General features: G+C 48.2%; 1 protein-coding gene across 1 annotated transcript in view; it reads left to right on the top strand.

Moving 5' to 3' along the window:
* Positions 1-19,914, top strand: part of gli1 (GLI family zinc finger 1) — a 48,437-nt gene that overhangs the window by 18,339 nt on the left and 10,184 nt on the right. Inside the window, exons 2-5 of the mRNA XM_062545845.1 lie at positions 16,507-16,615; positions 18,302-18,525; positions 19,163-19,261; positions 19,833-19,914. The exon at positions 19,833-19,914 is cut by the window's right edge and continues 117 nt beyond it. Of these exons, the coding sequence (XP_062401829.1) occupies positions 16,545-16,615; positions 18,302-18,525; positions 19,163-19,261; positions 19,833-19,914 (476 nt within the window). The 5' untranslated portion in view covers positions 16,507-16,544. The remainder of the gene's footprint in view (positions 1-16,506; positions 16,616-18,301; positions 18,526-19,162; positions 19,262-19,832) is intronic.

Genomic DNA, 19,914 nt, shown 5'->3' with positions numbered 1-19,914 from the left:
GCTCCGCTCACGCACAGGCCCGGGCGGACGGTGCACTTGAATGTGTGTGCTTTAAGAGATTGTGAGTGTGTGTACATGCACATATTTGCACAGTGTTATCCAGCTTGTGTGGGGGCCAACAGAAGCCGCGCAATTGTCAATAGTGGAAGTCTATAAAAAGCCCTCATTGACAAAGAGAGAACAAACAGCTGCGGTTTGCTCAGGATTTCCTAACAAACACTCAACGAGAGTGGAGACACATGGACACGGAGAAAGAGAGAACCAGAGAGAGAGAGAGGGAGAGAGAGAGAGTGAGGGAGGGAGAGAGTGAGGTGGCGTGAGATTCAACATCCTCACTGCATTCTGGCAAACTGGCATTTAAGCCTCATAATGATGCTTGTCATTTCACACACTGATGTGAATTGGCTCACACACACTGGGGAATGAATGCAAGAGCAGCAACACCTTTCCAGCACCTGCGGTTCGTAGCAACACCTGGGGAGTTTTGAATAACAGTATAGCAATCATCACTGCTAATTTGTTACATGAAGCCTCTCTCCCTTTGGAACCGGATACTGAACTGATCCTCCCATTTAGTACTAAAAACACTCAAGAGCCTAGAAGGATACCCCTGTTACCCCCTTAACCTCCCCACCCCCCTTGACTACAGTAGGGCAATTCAGGAACCAGGAGTGTGACTGGAGACACTAAATTCAGGGGACAGGCATTCAAAGCAAATGCCCTGGACTCAACAGTCCCCTACAGGAAGTGAGTGGACAGCAGAGGCCCGTAAACCTGAGCCCAAAGTGCCGCAGTTTGGCCCAGGGAGAGTGACGGCCGGCCCAGGAAGTGAGCCCACCTCCAGCCCCTGTAGCTTTGTAGCCCGGCGGGACGGGATGAGCCGCCACAATGGAGCGGGGAGACCAAAGCTCTAGAGCAAACACAGGCTTCTCCCGCTGAAAGGACACACTAAAATCATCATGCCTAAAGCCCGGCCTGGGATTTGGGTGGGATTTGCACTTAAATGTATGGACAAATTGAAAGAGAGAGAGAGAGAGAGAGAGAGAGAGAGAGAGAGAGACAGAAAGAGAGAGCGACAGAGAGAGTGATAGATACCAAAATAAAGAGAGCAAGAGTGAGAGAAAGTTTTAAAAGCCTAATTGCATGGATGTAAATGCACAGCGGAGTGTTGTCTTTCCCTTCCTGTGCAAAAGTTTATCCATCACAGGCTGGTGGACAAAGGTTGTAGGCTCAAATATGTCAAATATATACAGTCTGCATTTTGATGATGTTACGTATAGACTTGTGCCTTTGATTTGAATTTCAGAGAACTATAGGGAGAGAACATGTATTCTTACATGTGTGAATGATTCATATGAGTATCAGATTTGGCTTGATGGGAGTTCATGTTCAGATGACAGAGAAAGGGAGATAAAAAGACAGAGAAAGAAGGAGAGAAAATACGTGACGGAGTGATGGAGGAAGAGTCAGAAGCAGGGGATGGAGAAAAAAGCGAAAGTAGGGACTGGATGGGTGATTAAAATTCATCCCACGGTGCAAACAAAAGAAGGAATGAAAAAGAAAATGCGAGAGAGAGAGAAAGAGAGAGAGAGGGAGAAAGAGAGAGAGAGATTGGGGGAGGGAAGGCCAAACGGAATAAAAAAAAGATTTGCGCTGAAAAGATTGTAAGCCTCCCTTGTACCCCAGCAGATCCCTGAGCAGCTCCCCTAAATCACAGTCTTTGAGTCCCTCTGCACAATTACCACTGGGACAACAGAGCGGGAGGGGAGGACGAGGGCCACAGAACGGACGGATGAAGAGGGAGAGAGAGACAGGGAGAGAGAGAGAGAGAGAGAGAGAGAAAGTGTGAGTGAGTGAGAGGGGGGAACATTTATTATTCCACAGGCTCTCCCTCTTTAGAATCGTAGAGGCGAGCTGAACAGGAGGTCAACAATTGACTCAATTACAAGACAAACTTCCCAAGGGCCCTACACAGCTCTCACTGCAAGCCCCTGGCTCATCGACCGCCTGTTGGTTTACTACCCCCCCTTTCGCATCACAGTACCCCCCCCCCAGCTCATTCTTCCTGCCTCCTTATGGGTAAACGTCTGCCCCTCTTCAGGTGCGCCCCCAACGCCATCCAACTGCACCCCCACCTCCCTCTCCCCACTCCCCGCTTCCTCCTGGCGGCGGTGGTAGCAGTGGTCTTGGAGAGGAATGGAGGAGTTTAACCTTTTCAGTGCGCCGAGCGATTCTTCCCCTCTTTTCTTCCTAAGAGTGGCACTGGTGGAAAGAGCGAGAGAGAGAGAGGGGAGAGGACGAAAGGCTAGAAGCCTCCTCTTTGTGTGCGGCTTTCAGGGCCGTAATGAATGAGAGCGACCAATGACCCATAGAGAGCTAGTCACCCCCCCCCCCTCTCTGCGCACATGCAGGTAGGGTTTCCCCTCTGGTCTGTGCGTGGGCCTCACTTACTCCTCTTCTTTGTTTTTTTTTCTTCTATCGTTCCCCTCTGATTGAAGTCTGAGGGAATTAATGAATGAATCTCTAATTCGAGGGCCTGAAGCCTCGGAAGCAATCTAATGGACAAATCCCAAGTGGGTCTTGTGACCGTGACATCACTGAATAGCCTCTGGAGGAAGGCTAGAATTCTCGTGTTTAAAAAAGCTTGAGTGTTGGAATGCTGTGGGGGGGGGGTTCGGCGGTGAGGGTGGTCGGGAGTGGTGGTGGTGGTGGGGGGGAGGAATTTTCGGGCCGGTACGTAGTGTACACTGCACTGGGATATATTTTGAGGAAAGTGGAAAACATAATGGGCTGGGGGATTGGCCTTCCCCTAGGATCCAGTGTTACTAGGGCTGGGCAACACAGTGGGGAAGAATCCCCCCCAAACCCCCCCTACGAAAAAGCTGCATGGCCTCCGTCTGCTAAGTCAAAAGGATTGCTCAAGCATTGCTCCCAATGCGTTCTCTTCCGTTCAGGCTGGTTATCTCTTTCTCTGCCTCGCCTTTCTTTCATTACATCCTTCTCTTTTTAGCGCTCGCTATTTAATTCTGTCTTTCTTTCTTTCACTCGTTCTCTATTTCTTTCTTGCTTTCTTGCTCACTCTCTCTCATTCCCTTTCTCTTCCTCTGTCTGTCTGTTTCTCTCTCTCTCTCTCTCTCTCTTTCTCTGCTCTCAGTAGTTGAGGGAGGGGGGTAAAATGCCACACACAGTCTTTGACTCACACACCGCTCAGCGCAGCCAGGTTTTCTGCTCCCAGATTTTTTCCATCTCATGTTGAGCACGCTGAGCTTCTCTCTCTCTCCCTCTCTCTCTTTCTCTCTCTCTGTCTCTCTCTCTCTCCTTCTCTCTCTCTCCCGCTCTCTTTCTCTCTCCCTGTCTCTCTCTCTCTCTCTCTCCTTCTCTCTCTCTCCCTGTCGCTTTCTCTTTTTTTTCTCTTTAGAGGGGCGGGATGCTAGAAGTAACATTTTGCTTTTCTCCTTATCGTTTTTTTTTTCTCTCTTCCCTCTGTCCCTCCCCTTCTCCTTCTCTCTCTCTCTCTCTTTCTTTCTTTCTCTTACTCTGTCTTTCTCTCTCTGTCTGTTCTTTTCTTGTTTCGCCTTCTGGCATGAGGGCTGGTGTCTGCGTATTGAGACTGCTGTGGTGGAGCCCTCGGCTCAGCAGCTTTTTGGGACGTCTCCTTTGGCTTGACTTCAGTCCGGGTCGACACCACTCATCATCTCCCTGAGCCTGTGGGCCAGCACCTCAGCAGACACTGCATGGAGATGCGTCCAGGAATTCAGCTCGCCTCAATAAAGAAGAGCGAGTGAGAGAGAGAGAAAGAGAAGAGGGAAAAAGAGACAGAGAGACAGAGAGAGAGGGAGGGAGAGTTGGGGGGATGGGCGAAAAGAGACAGAAACAAAGGGCTCTATCTCTTTTTATGTTGTGAGAAGTGATCAGACTTTCCACATCTCCGGGCCCACACCCAGTATAACATCATGTTACAGCACATAACCAAATGGGGCCTCAGGCACGGCGGGGTCCTGGACAATCATCTGCTCAGGGCTGTGATGGTTTGGTTGTTTTGAACTTCATGACCAACGCCAGTTACAGTATTTACAACAGGGAGGAAGTGTGATGCAGTGTTTAGCACGTGCAACACTCCCAGGGTCATTCTGTGCACAGATGTCTGCTATGTGGATGTGTGTGTGTGTGTGTGTATGGCTGCGGGTCTATTCTGTGTGTGTGTGTGTGTGTGTGTGTGTGTGTGTGTGTGTGGCTGTGTGTGTGACTGTGAGTCTATTCTGTGTGTGTGTGGCTGTGTGTGTGTGACTGCGGGTCTATTCTCTGTGTGTGTGTGTGTGTGTGTGTGTGTGTGTGTGTGTGTGTGTGTGTGTGTGTGTGTGTGTGTGTGTGTGTGTGTGTGTGTGTGTGTGTGTGTTTGCACATGTGCTAATGGCGTCAGCATGCCTGAAGCGGCCCTGTAGTCCCTCAACTCTAGCCCATAGCAGGGGCTGTCCTGTGGCCCCTCTCCTCACTCAGCACAGGGCTGCCCCATACAGGCATGATTAGGTGATTTGTTGCCTCTTAGTCATGTAAATGCCTCTTAATTACGGCTGTGTGAAAGCTCTCCGACCATCCTCTGTGTGAAAGAATGGCACAGAGAATGGTGTAGAGAATGGAGAAGAGAGGAGAGGAGGAGGAGAATGGGGCTTTATTCGCACAGAGGGAATGAGAGAGAGAGAGAGAGAGAGAGAGAGAGAGAGAGAGAGAGAGAGAGAGAAAGAGAAAGTGTGTTTGGGTATGTCTGGAAGGTGGTGGTGGGGACATTTGGGGGTTGGTAAAAGTTTTGTGTGTGTGTGTTTGTATGTATGACAGAGGAGGGGATTAAGAATATGTATGTGTTTGTGTATTATTACGATGGAGAGAGAAAGGCTTGGAGACATGAGAAGTTGTGTGGAATCTGTTGAGGTTAACTAACTGTCATGTCAGTGGCAGTGCATCTGTTTGCAGTTTACTTGGACATGCTGTACGGGTCTTATCTGCATAAGCCATTCCTTCTGATGATTAGCAGCAACAAGAGGACATGTAAATCACACCAAAGCACGCCATTCCAAGAAGGTTACTTTAAGCCCGTTGGTTGAAAGAGTTGAACATGAAATCACTTCAGACGTGACTCCACATGGGAACCCTTGTGCAGCCCACATAGGTAGACTCGGGGAGGCAAGCGTGATGTCAGTAGCGTGCGCAAGCCAAGGCCACATTTGACCGCCGTGAGGTTTCCGACCGTTGCCTTGGCGTTGCGGCGGTCGGTCGGTCGGTTAGTACGTCTGGATCGTCTTTCAGCAGCAGCCTTGTTTGGTTTTGGGTGTCCTCTTCCTCCTCCTCCTCCTCTTCTTTCTCCTCCTCCTCCTGTCCTCGTGGACAGGCTCCTCGGCGACTCCCGAGCGAATGTGTTCTGGCAGCTCCTGCGGGAGCGCGGCCAAGGCAGGCAGTGAGTCACGCTCCGAGGCCCGAACATCAGCTCAGCGTTCCCGTCCAATTAAAAGCTAACGCCGCTCTCCGGATGCTCTGCCTACCATCACATCTGTATTAGGCGGCCCGGCTGGGCTATATTAGCTCAGCGCGCACAGGAGGACCACACAGTGTGAGGTGTGTGAACCGCAGAATATGTGTATATGAGTGTGTTACTGTATGTGTGTGTGTGTGGGTGGGTGTGTGTGTTACTGTATGTGTGTATGTGTGTGTGTGTGTGTGTGTGTGTGTGTGTGTGTGTCTGTGTGTCTCTGTGTGTGTGTGTGTGTGTGTGTGTGTGTGTCTCTGTGTGTGTGTGTGTGTGTGTGTGTGTGTGTGTGTGTGTGTGCCTGTGAGTGAGTATGAGAGAGAGAGAGAGGGAGAGAGCTCATGTGCTGACATTCTGTTAGGATTTAGTGTTAGTCTGTAATTTGGTATTTTTTTTCATAACGGTAATATGAAGGAAGGCAGAATGGAGGGCGGGATTAAAAAGAAATCTCTCGAAAAAATTCTTTGCAGATGCTGGTCTTTTCCTGAGCTAATATCTGTTTTTGACAGTAACGTAGTTAATCCAAAAATATACAATGGAACTTGCAAAAAACATCTGTCTACAAGCATTCAAAGCTATTTTGTCAGAGTTCTCATTGTCCTGGTTGTGTGTAATTGTATACACAATGTAGCACTAATCACTATTCAGAGACAACAGATACGGAAAAAAGTATCAACAACACAATGCAACAGTCTACACGCACGCACACACACACACACACACACACACACACACACACACACAACCACACACACACACACACACACGCACACACTCTCACACAGACACACATGCAGATACACTTTCCCCTCTCCGCCTATGACCTGAGCACACACAAGTCTGAACATGTGTAATCAGCAGGGAACAGAACACCAAAATTACACATTGGGCTGGAATCTCTGCCGGTGGGTTGACATTCGCTGGCATATTTGGATGTTAATTACCATATCCCCGGCTGAACCAGCTATGGATCCCTCACCCTCAGCCGCGCTGCTCTGCTGCCCAGGCTGCTCTGTCTCTGGGTGGCCAAGGAGTCGGCCTCTCACAGACATGGATCCTGCACTCCTGCTGTGTTGGGATACAGTCATGAGCATCTGTGTGTAGATGTTTGCATGCATTGTATTTCAGTTGCTGTTACTGTTTCAGAGTTTGTTGGTGTGTGTGTGTGTGTGTGTGTGTGTGTGTGTGTGTGTGTGTGTGTGTGTGTGTGCCTGCCTGCAGGGTTAGGGTTAGGAGCATGTGTGAGCATGTGTGTGTGTGTGTGTGTGTGGGTGTACTTTGTGTATTTTGTATTGTGTTATCAAGATTTCTCTCCTTATATGTTTGTGTTTATGTGTGTGTGTGTGTGTGTGTGTGTGTGTGAGAAAGAGAGCATGTGACTGTTTGTGTGCACGTGCGTGTGTTTGTTTGTGTGTGTGTGTGTGTGTGTGTGTGTATGTGTGTGTGTCTGTGTGTGTGTCTGTGTGCGTCAGAAGGTGCAGCAGTGCTGTCATGCCGTCATGCTTCCACAGCTCTCTAAAGGTTCACTGTGGTTTCCACCATACTCCTCCAACAGGGCGTATTCCTCTGGAATCCCTCTCTCTCTCACACACACACACACACACTCTCTCTCTCTCTCTCTCTCTCTCTCTCTCCCTCACTACATCTCCACTCTCTTTTTCTCTGTTTCTTTCTCCACTATGTCTCTTACTCACTTTCTCTCTCTCTCTATTTCTCTCTCTTACTCATTCTGTCTCCTCTCTATTTCTCTCTCTCTCTCCTCTCTCTCTCTCTCTCTCTCTCTCTCTCTCTCTCTCTCTCTCTCTCTCTCTCTGTATGTCTTTCTCTTTTGTCCCAGCCCTCTGTAGTAAATGTGGCGATAGTTTTTCTATAAATACTCATGGCCACAGCTCATGGTATTTGCCCACCCAGGACTACGTGTTATGATCATTATTTTTCAACTAATCTTTGTGGTCTCCTTCAATTGCAGGGATTATTATTATGGTTTGGTGTAGGACTATTCTGGGCCTGTGTGTTTTCGTGTGTGTGAGAGAAAGAGAGAGAGAGAGAGAGAGAGATTGTGTGTGTTCTCTCTAGGAGAGCAGTACAGGTGATTTATGATAGGTAATTGAGTCTGGGTTTTGTTTGTTTGTTTGTGTGTGGTGTGTGTGTGTGTGTGTGTGTGTGTGTGTGTGTGTGTGTGTGTGTGTGTGTGTGTGTGTGTGTGTGTGTGTGTGTGTGTGTGTGTTGTGTGAGTGTGTGCTGACACATGTTCTACACGAATGTGTGTTCTTGCATGGTCTGTGCACTTGCTTGCTTGTACAAGCCTGCTTATGTGTGCATATGTGTGTATGTGTGTGTGTGTGTGTGTGTGTGTGTGTGTGTGTGTGTGTGTGTGTGTGTGTGTGTGTGTGTGTGTGTGTGTGTGCGTGTGTGTGTGTGTATGTGTGCGGGTGCGTGTGCATGTGCGTGTGTGTGTGTGTGTCTGTGTGGAGTGTCTACACAGGTGAGTGAGGCTGCTGCTGGTGGTTGGGAGAAATGACTGAGGGCCCATGCATTCCTCAGTGACAGCGGTGACCTTGCCGCAGAGGAAAAACACAGGATAGATGGATGGATTGAAAGGCAGAAGGAGAAGGAGCAAGGATATGCTGAGCAGAAAGTGGCACACAGTGAGATAGAGAGAGAGAGAGAGAGAGAGAGAGAGAGAGGGAGAGAGAGAGAATGAAACCTGTCAGACAGCATGAGGGTGAAGCACAGTGCCTTCCTCGTTGACCATGACAAAGCTCTTTTCTCTCACCCAGGCACTGTGCTTTCTGTGCCCCCTCATTCTCGTGTGTTTATACGCCACTCTCGGCTGTCTCTTACAGCTGGGCCCCAGCTGTGATCCACCAGCCTTTTGGTGGAGCCTTATTTCACTCCTCCACCTCCTCCCTCCCTCCCCTCCTCCTCCTCCTCTTCATCTGTTCTATCCATTCCTCTCTCCCCTCCTCCCTTTTTCCTCTTTCCGCTCCTCCATACATGGAGTTCAAAGAGATGTTTGTGGTTTTGTGTGCATTGCTAACCTGATACATGGAGCAAATAGAAAAGACAGCAGAATAGGCAAGTCTATGGAGAGAGAGTCTGTCTTTTTTTAAGGAGTTATTTGAGAGAGGGGTGAAAGACAAAACGCTGGAAGGGGAACTGGATAGAGATGAGAAGTAAAAACAGAGACAAAAAAAACATCTGGAAGGTAATTGTAGAAAGCAGAGAGACAGAGTCACATTAGGTGTAAACAGTTTTGTCTGTGAACAGATTTACCGTATTAGGAGCACTCATTGTTAATGGTGCCATGTAGATGGAATTGTGTTGAACGTTTAGGCACAGGTCATTGGGAGTAGAAATAGCAGGAAGGCATAGACGGCACAGGTCGTTTGAGTTTGGAGATGAATTCACGGAGCCAGACGCAGGAGTTAAAGCCATGGCATCACACACAGTTTAGACGGACAAGAAGGAAGCGGGGCGGAGACGGTGAGAAGGGATGACATAATGACCACCAAGGGACAGAGGGGTACATGAACAGTGTGAGGGAGGGAATGGAGAGAGAGAGATGGAGAGAGAGAGAAGGAGAGAAGGAGAGGGGGCAGGGAATAAACCACAGGTATGTGCAGAGCAGGATGGTGGGTCGGCGGTGGGGAGGGAGGGAGGGAAGGGGAGTCTGGGTGTGGGTGGGTGGTTGGAGGTGGAGGTGGTAAGGGAGGAGGGTGCCGACGGTAGGAAAAATTTGTGAGGCTACAGGGGCCTGGAACGTTCCCCAACAAATGGTTGCCATCGTTACCTACACTCTCATCAAAGGAGTCTCTTTCTCTCTCTCTTTCCCCCTCTCTCTCTCCCTCTCTCTCTCTCTCTCTCTCTCTCTCCCTCTCTCTCATTTTCTCCATAATCCTCTGTTCCCTCAGCAGCAGATGTTTCTCTTCATTCCCTCACGTTAGGTAACCTTGTGTACAAGCAGCACAAACAAACACAGATGTATTGTATATCAGACAGTATAATGTGCGGCGGGCAAACTGCTGCTCTCATTGCGTGTGTGTGTGTGTGTGTGTGTGTGCGCGCTCGGTCAGTGTCGAAGGAAAAAAAGACCATCAAACCGCTCCGCAGCCGTGTCGGTGGCACAGGTGACGGTCGGGAGCATGCGGCAGGTTTAGCTGTGCCGTGTGGGTGGGAGGTTGACTCTACTGGAGTAGTCTATCATCTGTCAGCAGGCACTCGGTGGGAATAAAGACTCGGAGGTGCACTCTCTGGGTGACTCAGCAGCACCAGAGCCTCAGCTACTGAGAGAGATTACTCTCACCGCCGTAGCTACCTGTTACTGGGGAAATAGTCTGAAGTCTGAAGTCTGAAGTAATGGCAACTTTTTCTTTCTTTTTTTTCTCTCTCTATTTCTTCCCTGCTGTCTTTTTTTTCTTTCAAGAAGTACAAATGGCTTTATTCACTTCTTCCTGTCCCTTTTTTTTGAAGTACAAATGTATAGGCGTACATTACACGTGTTTAAGGCACTGGGATAATGAAGACGTCCATGAATGCTGAGTGACAGTACACATCATCGAGTATGTGCCTTAGGACTAGTCAGCAGCGCTGTGATTGGTCAGCTTCGTAGAGAGGGCATTTCTGTTGGGGAGAGGGAGCGTGCGATGTGTGGGATGACTGGGTTGGGGGTCCGTGGATTTGGGGGGTCCTGACAGGAGGAGAGATGGGGTATGAGATGGGGGTTACAAAAACAAAGGCTGAATTTAAAAACAAAGTTTACCACTGAGGAAAAACAACATGCCTAAAAAAAAAAACTAAAAAAAATGTGTGAGGCGTTTAAAAAGAAAGAAAAAAGAAATGGCTGAAAGAAAAAGTGGGAGGTTCATTCTGTAGCTGTGGTTGGCCAAATCCCAAACCCAGCCCACTCCTCCCTCCCTCTCTCCTTCCTTCTCTCTCTCCCTCTCTCTCTCTGTCTCACTGCCTCCCTCTCTCTCCCTCTCTGGCCTTAACACAACAGAATCCCCCACAGGCTGAGCCACATCAGGAACGGCTGGCTACATTATAGCTGCCATTATCGTCTCCCAAGTCATAACAGTCAGAGAACACCCACCTCGACAGCAGAGGGAGGGAGGGAGGGAGGGAGGGCGCAGGGAGGAGAGGGAGGGAGCGAGGGGGGAAGAATGGGGGTGGGGGAAAGAGAGATGGAATGAAGGCAAAAGGGAGGGGGAAGAAAGAAGAGAGAGAGAGAGAGGGAGAGGCAAGGCAAGGCAAGGCAAAAAGAAAGCATGAAAGGAACAAAATACTTTCAGATGAGTGTGTATAACCCTCTGCTAGTTTTCAAAGCTATTTTTCACGCAGTTTTATGTGCACGTGCCCGAGCGGGCCAGTGGATAAACTGTTTATGTGCTACTGCGCCACAGACAGGCAGCCGTCGGAAGACTAGAGTCACATAAAAAAGAGAGAGAGAGAGAGAGAGTGAAAAAAAAGAGGGGAGAAAAAAGTGTCTGGACGTCAGAGAAATGGGCCACGTCGTAAAACATGACGGCGGAGGAGCCCTTTTTAGGGGAGGCCTTTTCGGTGGGAGCCCGTGTAAAGTTACACGTTGTCGGGGTGGAGTGGAGAGCGGGTGCCCCTGTGTGAGCCGGAGCCACTGACCTGTGCAAAATGCCGGCCATTCATGAGACCGCCGGGCCAAGCAACACGGCCGAGGATGGAAAGATGAGGCGATAGACGCCTTTTTATTTTCTACCATGGAAGTGGAAAGAAGAGATTGACGTCAGGAAATTAAAATAAAACATTAGAGAGAGGATAGAAAGATTTCATTTTTGAGAGTGAAAACAAACAAACATTTGTCACTATTTGAATGCCTGTGTTTGATTTGCACTTCAGCTTCTGTTTGTTGTGGTGGCTGTTGTGGGTGTTGCCGAAATTAAATGGCTGAGGCCAACTCCTCTTTGTTTGTGTGTTATATATCTTTTTATTCAATGTTGGATATTATGTTAGGCTCAGAGCAGGTTTTTTGCTAACAAATACTGCTTGGAGCCTCCAAGAAACCAAAAACATTGAGCGACAAGGGAGCAAATATGCTGTGGTTGAAGCCTACTGAAGCTCAAATTTGTGTTAGCGTGCTACGACGCTAGAGCCAGAACTGTGGGTTTGGGCGAGCAGGGGGGAGTGAATTAATGTGCTGCGTGTGACAGTCACTCAAGGCATGTTCAAGTGGGGTGTAGCTCAGTGACAGGGTGGCAAGTGGCGACACTCAAGACCGATATCCTTCCTCTTTTGGGTGGAAAGAGAGGGAGAAAGAGAAAAGTGGGGGAAAGAGAGAAAGAGGGAGAGAGAGGGAGGGAGAAAGAGAGGCTGTCTGGGAATCCTGCTGGATTCCTCCAGTACCATGGCCAGTTTCCCCCTTGCCTCAGTCCAGGCGCTCTTGTTTGGTTAGCCGTGTGATTTATGGAGTTGGGGTTTTTTAATATGCGGCCCCATCCTCCCCATTCCTCCCACTCTAACCCCCGCCCACCCCACCCACACCAGCCACCCTAGTCTCTCCCACTCTCGTCCAGCACCACAAAATTATCCAGTGAAGTCAGAGCCTGGAGCAGGCCGGCTGGCCCACAACCTGCCATTAAACACGGGCCCAAAATAGAGAACAGCAGGAGGCCGGTGCACCTGTAAAAGCACCGTGTTCTCAAACAACCTCACCACCACCCCCTCCTCCACCACCCCCTCCTCCACCACCACCACCTCCACCCCCATTACTACTACTACTACTACTACTACTTCTTCTATTTCTACTACTACTGATATTACTATTTCTGCCACTATAGTTTCTCACTATCTACATCTCTGGTCGCAGTGTTCTTAAACAACATCTCCACCCCCTCCACCACCACTGGCCCTACTACTGCTGCTACTACTATTGTTATTACTACTACTACTGATACTATTCCTATTACTACTAGTACTACTACTACTACTACAACTACTACTACTGTTATTATTGCTACTACTACTACTACAACTACGACTGTTACCACTACTACTACAACTACTACTGTACTACTACTACTACTACTGCAACTACTACTACTACTTCTACTGCTTCTAGTATTTCTACTACTACTGATATTACTACTACTGTTTCTACAGCTCCTCACTGTCTACGTTTCAGGTGGTCTCAAGGTTGAATTCTTCCTGTGTATTTATTCTCATCTACAGTATGTACTGGATACTGTCTGTATCATTTTGCCTCTCTCTCAGGCTCGCCTTCTCCTTTCTTTCTCACCACCACTTTACTCGCTCTCTCATTCTGTACACACACAGACACACACACACACGCGCACACACACACACACACACACACACACACACACACACACACACACACACACACACACACACGAAAACACACATCCATCCATGAGCACAAAAGAATGCTGCTGCCTGCCTCTAGCTCCACACTTTGAGAAATATTCCTGTGTAAACACACGCTTTCTCATACAACATGAACATCACACACATTTCTGGCATGGGAATGTTCTCTGTACACACAGGGCGATGTCCATTTATTCATTCTGTTCCCATAGCATCTGACTCTGAGTGGCCTCTGGCCCAGACGTGGCCCTGACCTGGCCCCGATGTGGTGTTTCACATTTAGCTGCTGTCTGGTTTGACTGCAGTATATACATGGATGTCTAATAAACGCTCATTTAAAGATGGGCTTTACACGTACTTTACACAGGTCTCTCACGTACTGTATACATTTCATCCATCACAGGGCATTTTTTTTAGCCACAAACTGTGTATGCTCTCACCCTCTCTTCCTTTGTTTTCTTCCTTCTCTCTCTCTCTCGCTCTCTCTCTCTTCCCTCTCTCTCTTTCTTTCTCACTTTCTTTTCTCGAGACTCCATCTGGCGTGTTTCTTTGGCTGTCGCTGACACACACCTGTTCTGTGCCGGGGGGCCTGGATACAATTTGGACAAGCATTAACACTTGCTCTTATTTATGCTCGGCCATGGACGCGCATATGCACTGTCAAACACCCACACACAGGCACACACACACAGAGAGACATTCAGCTAGCCACACACAGACACATACATACAATCATACTTAGGAGTCACACACTCACTATAGCTCTCACACACAGACAGACACACACACTCACTCATCGTACAACTACTGAATTCTCGCCTTCTTTCAGCTTTGCACACTCATTTCTCTCTCCACCCACAGCGATCTTGGACAGGTGTGTGTGTGTGAGAGAACGTTTGTGTGTGTGTGTGTGTGTGTGTGTGTGTGTGCGCGCGCTAAGTCTTGACTAGCAGAGGGGGACCTCCCTCGTGGTATTTATTGAGCCGAACAGCTGGGGCTTCATAAGAGATCTCTATTTAGTGGCTCTGTCTCATTATCGGACATGCTAGCGGATATACACGCTCCCCTACAACCCCCGGCCCCTGCATCCCCCAACACACAAATGGCCACACACACACGCACATGCTCCAATTGACACCGACTCCCACACGCTCCGTCTGACTTTAGGAAGGGCACTTGTGTGTGTGTGCGTGTGTGTGTGTGTGTGTGTGTGTGTGTGTGTGCTACGTCATTATTCCTGGCTCTCCAAGGTTGCCTCAGTAATGCCGCTCGGACTTTCCAGTGGTCTGGCCATCTCAAGCACTGTACTGCATGCATCTGCCACAATCACGTTTCCTATCCTTAGCTGACATTGCTATAGAGTAGACCCTTTGAACGGCATAAACAAACATGTGCATACAGTGCATTCCTAAGGCATTTCCGGTGGCACAGAAAATAACATTGAGCTAATGGATACTGTAGGACAAACAAAAATGGAAAAAAAATTGAACATTTAGTTGACATTTTGTAGAGCATTAAGCTAAAGTCTGGTCAATTTTCAGTTTTGAACGCTTAAACCGGAAACCCTCACACAATGTAATAAGTCATAAAACCATCAAATGAAACATTTAGATGCCAGTACAAGTAAACCCGCAGATTTCACTGGCTCATGCTCCATATATATACTGTAGTTATATCAGACAGTCACACACTTTGTCACAAGGCAGCCATACACTCTTTTTCTCTCTCTCTCTCTTAAATTCAAATTCAATTTGGAAATTGAATTTTCAGCTTTATTTTGAGTGTATGTTCATATTTAGGTGCAGGTCCCTTCATTAGAGAAAGAGTATGCATATTAGGTGGCATACTCTTTTCAAAATAGGCCTGGCAGCTCTAGCTGATGGCTGAAGCAACTCGATCTAGGTAGAACCGATTGTTTTTGTTCATTTTTGAACCAACAGTACTTGGTGACCTCGAGAAACAGAGATCCATGAGAAGAATCGCCAGAATTCTCCTTTAACAGTTATAGCTGCTATTGCTATGCTTACAGTATAGACTTTCTAAATTGTTTTCATATTTTGTGCACTGTCAGGAAGTGTTTCTACGGTGTTTAGGTCAAAGTGGTGGCACAGTCTGTTGTCTTTCGGTAGCCATGTTTGTTTGTGCCTTCCTACTTCTATGGCCAGGCTGTGAGTCTGTACTTAGTCAGTGTGGTTCTCATGTTTTTGTCTTGCATGTGTTTGAGTGCTAGTTTATATTCTGTGTTTAAGGCCAAATAGAATTGCATTGTACTTTGATTTTTTTTTCTAGTGGATTATGTAATTTTGCTTAACAGTTTTTATAAATTGGTTTATCCTAATTTCGGTTGCGTTGAAGTTCAGGATGCTGCGGTGTCAATAGGGCGTTAGTGTGTGTGGAGTGCTCTCTCTCTCTCTCTCTCTCTCTCTCTCTCTCTCTCTCTCCCGTTGAAAGAACCAGATTTTGACCAGGCCCAGAAATGAGCAGCACATACTCCATTAGCCTGCACTAACCCCTCCATCACCTGCTAATTGCAGTCTGGGAAGCCAGATGAGTGGGGTCCCAGACTAATCAGCGCTTCTAATCACTGGGCTGGCCACCAATCCCCAGAGCAGACCTCAACCCAGGCCCTGGTCTAATATAGATATCCCTCTCCATACCAAACAGCCTGCGGGCTGCTCGCTGATGACACATCCGCAACCAGTACCTGTAAATAAGAGTGTTATAAGTGATGTCTGCGTGCCCTTTATCTTTCTGTAATATGGTATCCCATTTCCTCTTGTTAACATACGCCAGAGTTGCTCATCCTTCAGTGATGTGGTTTTCTGTAATGAGCAGGTGCTTTTGTGGCTTTTTAAAGGGTAAATTGCACACTCTGTGTGTGTGTGTACATGTGTGTGTGTGTGTGTGTGTGTGTGTGTGTGACCACAGGCCTCACCGAGTTTGATCCCCACTGTTACCTTCGCTTGTTTGTCCTCAGTTGTAGCCTTGCGGTGCTCGTGGGACCAGTTGGCTGCCTCCTTGCAGTGTTCAGGAGTATACAACGTGTTCTGTCTTCTTCACGCCTCATTTGTCTGAGAAAGTGCAGCCCTGTGCTTTGAAGACGTGAGCAAATCCCATTGTTCTTGTCCACACGGCCTTGTCAAACTCACACAGGCTGCGCTGGGGGAGAGCCGCGATCACATGACGTCTGTTGGAATCAGCTGAGGGGCTCTCAGGGAGCGTGCAATGCCATAGTTGACATGTTTGTCTGATTATCCCCCCCTCTCTCTCTCTCTCTCTCTCTCTCTCTCTCTCTCTCTCTCTCTCTCTCTCTCTCTCTCTTTATATCTCTCTCTCTCTAAGCTGTGCTCAGAGTTGTGATGAGGTCATTCAGGTGCATTGTGGCCAAAAGGGACTGGCCTTTGTCAACATTTTACTTGGTTGGGTTGATTGCCCTTGGATTAATAACAACAATACCATCTAAATGATACAGAACAGAACCACCTAAATAACATAACTGTAACAACACGGTTGTTTGAGTAGCCTGTCCAAAAGCACAAAGTGAACAGTAATAAGTCTGCCTAATGGATCACCTGATTCTGACTGTTTGGGTGTGTGTTTTTTCCCCTCTTCTTCTCTCTTTCGATGTGTAGGGCTTGAGGGTGCAGCAACGGCAGCGTTCTGAGTCCCAATGCCAGTTGACATGCAGCCACATCAGGGGCTGTATCACTATGAGTCTGCTCCTAGCCAGCCGTCCCGCGGGTAAGTTCACGCCAAGCAGGCCTCCCATCTGCCTCCTCGCGTGCCGTGTGCAGAGCCCACCTAGTGTGCTGCCGCCCGCCCGCGTGAGAAATGATCAACAGCCTGAACGCAGCAGTGTTAAACAACTGCGTTTGATAGCTTATGACTCCTAGTCACACTGTTAAATCATGTCTGTCCACATCCAACCAATAACGAGTGGAAGAAAGGAAGAAAAAAAAAACAATGAAAAAGCTCCATGTCTTTTGTCTCCTTCGACTGTAGCTGATAAAACTCTGAGTATTTCAAACAAAGAGGCCCTGTGATAATGGAGTCGCCTCAGTGGTGGTGGAACAGTAACACAGAGGAGAGGTGAAGATGGCTACCGTAGACAGGACGAGTTTCAGACTACACCATCATGCAAAAGAGAGACACAGAGAGAGAGAGGGGTGGGGTGGAGGTGGGGGTAGAGATAGGACCCACAGCCAACCATCTCCAATCATCCTCTGCAGAGAGAGAGAGAGAAAGAGAGGGATAGAGAGAGGGGGAGAGAGAGAGAGAGCAGGTCGGCCGGTGCAATTGTTGTGGAGATAGCAGGGCCCAGGCCTAGGCCTCTATTGCTCCTCCCCCCTCCGTCCGAATACCACCCAGGTTGAGTGCAGTGTCAGCCCCTCTCTCTCTCCAACAGCTGCTAATTACAGGCAGACCAGGGCCCTGCTACTCTCTGCATGACTGCCCACAACCCACTCAGGTTACGTAGAGACACAGAGAGAGAGAGGGAAAGAGAGAGAGAGGGAGAGAGTTAGAGAGGGAGAAAAAGAGAGAGAGAGGGAGAGAAAGGTAGAAAGGGTGAACCAGAAGAGAACAAGAGTGAATGAAAAAAGAGAAAGAGAGAAAAGCAAGGCAGAGATAGAGGCAGGGGGCACCAGGCCGGGTGGATTAGGCAGAGGAGATTAAACTCTGCATGAAATACACGTCAAAGTGAAAGACTTAGAAAGCTGAAAGAAGGATTTATAAGGTAGATAGATGAATAACGTCAGCCCCCGAGGAGAGGCGAGATGAGAGGTGACCGGGGTAGAGAGAGACGGACGAGAACAAGAGAGCTGTGAGGAGATGTCACAGCCTGTTGCAAAGGATTCTGCGAGGAACAGACAACATCGGCGTCTCTGAAAGTTCAAGGAACACCGGGGAATTCCCCACCGAGTGCTTCAACTTTTCCCTCCATAGACTTAAAGGTGTGAAAAATTGGGGTTAGGCGCCCCCTAGTGGCCAGGAGAGGTGCAGGTAGTAAGGGGTGAATGGAGGGTGAATTAGATAGACCGGGCTTTGTTTATGTTCTGATTTAACCACAGTTTACAGGGATATGAGTGCCTAACCATCTCAGCCCCATTGTAATCAACTTAATAGGCATTGTGGTGGTTGCAATGGGGTACTTGGGCTTCTTTTCCAAATCACTTAATTGCCAATACAAATCAGATGAGTGCTCTGTGAAAAACTCTCAATTGTAAACATACATTTTAAAAAAAGATTTGTTAAACAAAATATTTGATTTCATGGCATCTTCAATGGTTAGTGTATAAGGAATTCATGAATTACATTATAGGGAAATAATCTAAAAAAAATGAATTATATGAACTGAAATGACCCTATATGTGCCTATATGTTATTAGTACATCAGTTTAAGATGTCTCTGTGTTTGTGTTTGTGTAGCCTAGCTCCCTCAGGTAGATCCGCGTATGGTGACGTGGCCCCGCTCCGTGCCACCCCCCACAACGGCCAGCCCCCCGACAGCAGGGCCATGTACAACCCCATGACCCCGAACATGACGGCCAACATGACCCCCGGCTCCTGCATGGACTCCTACATGCGCCCCCCTCACGCCCCCCCGCCACACAGCATGCTGGGACACCGTGGGGGCATGTCTGCTGCAGAAGGTGAGACCCGCACTGGTCAGTTTGACCTGCCGTGGAGAAGTTACTGACGTAATTTTCCTCTGTATTGACACCCTAGCATCTGTCTCATCCCTCATAATGTATAATGGGATAACGTATAGATCCAAGGTAACTAGAGTTGGACGTATTGCAGTGGTTCTCAAAGTGAGGGGCCGGCTCCCACTAGTGGGGAATAGAGACATGACATGTGGGGTGTGACAAGGAAGATCATACAATAAAACCAAGAGCTACACATAAGCATAGGGGTCATAAACAAACTTACATATGATTTAAAACAACATCAGATCTAAGACGGAAAATGTGATGCGGAACCAAATGCGATAATGTTACTGAGGTGATCAGGTGGGGCTTGAGAATTACCCACCTCCAAATCTGATGAATGATGGAAAAACTTTGAGGACCGCTGACTTATTGTACTTATTGAGTATACTTACCATAATGCTATACTTATTGAGGTTATTATTTTTGTTGTTGTTGTTGTTGTTTTTTTGGGGGGGGGGGTTGTTGGGGGTTCAAGTGCATTGTGAACTCTGCTGGTGAATTGTGCAGCATGGTGGTTGACCGCTGTGAATGCGTCCTCACTGACCGCTCTGCCCTGCTCTGTATTCCGGTGCCTCAGGAGTGAGTGGCAGCCCGTACTGCAGCCAGGGGAACCTGATGTCCCACCACAGCTTCCCCCACGGCCAGCCAGGCTCCGAGCTGCTGGGCTCTGCTGACGGTGAGGCCCGATATTGACACTCCGCTCCGGCTAGCTCAGCACCAGCTCCAGCCCCAGCTCCCCCGGGGGCTTGTTTGTGTGATGGAGGATTGGACTAATTGCCCTGCTCTGCATTCCTCTGCTCATTCTTTCTTTCCTTCTTTCTTTCTTTCTTTCTCTTTCTCTCTGTCTTGTTCCCTCTTTTGCATCCCCCACTCTTCTCTCTGACCTCATTTCCATTTCCATTCGTGCTTACTCTCCCTCTCTCTCTATCTATCTCTCTCTCAATGTCTCTGTCTCTCTCCCTCCCTCACTCCATCTCCCTCTCTTTCTCTCTCTCTCTCTGGATTATTGGTTTATGCTTCTGCTTTTTTAATCATGCTCATATTGATTGATTAAAGTTTTGTCACTTGTGTGTTGTAATAAAATATCCATTTAAAATCTCTAATATCTCTCACCCTCTCTCTCACCCTCCCTCACCCCCCTCTCTCTCTCCCTCTCTCTCTCTCCCCCCTCTCTCTCTCCCTCTCTCTCTCTCTCTCTCTCTCTCTCTCTCTCTGTCTCTGTGTCCTTCACTTCCCTCGTTCCCCAGGCTCTCGATTCTCCACTCCACGCTCCATACTGAAGTTGAGTAAGAAGCGTGCCCTGTCCATCTCTCCGCTGTCGGACGCCAG

This window comes from Sardina pilchardus, chromosome 9 (assembly GCF_963854185.1).
Source record: "Sardina pilchardus chromosome 9, fSarPil1.1, whole genome shotgun sequence".
NCBI classification, from domain to species: domain Eukaryota; kingdom Metazoa; phylum Chordata; class Actinopteri; order Clupeiformes; family Clupeidae; genus Sardina; species Sardina pilchardus.
This window is presented reverse-complemented; position numbering and strand designations above follow the sequence as displayed.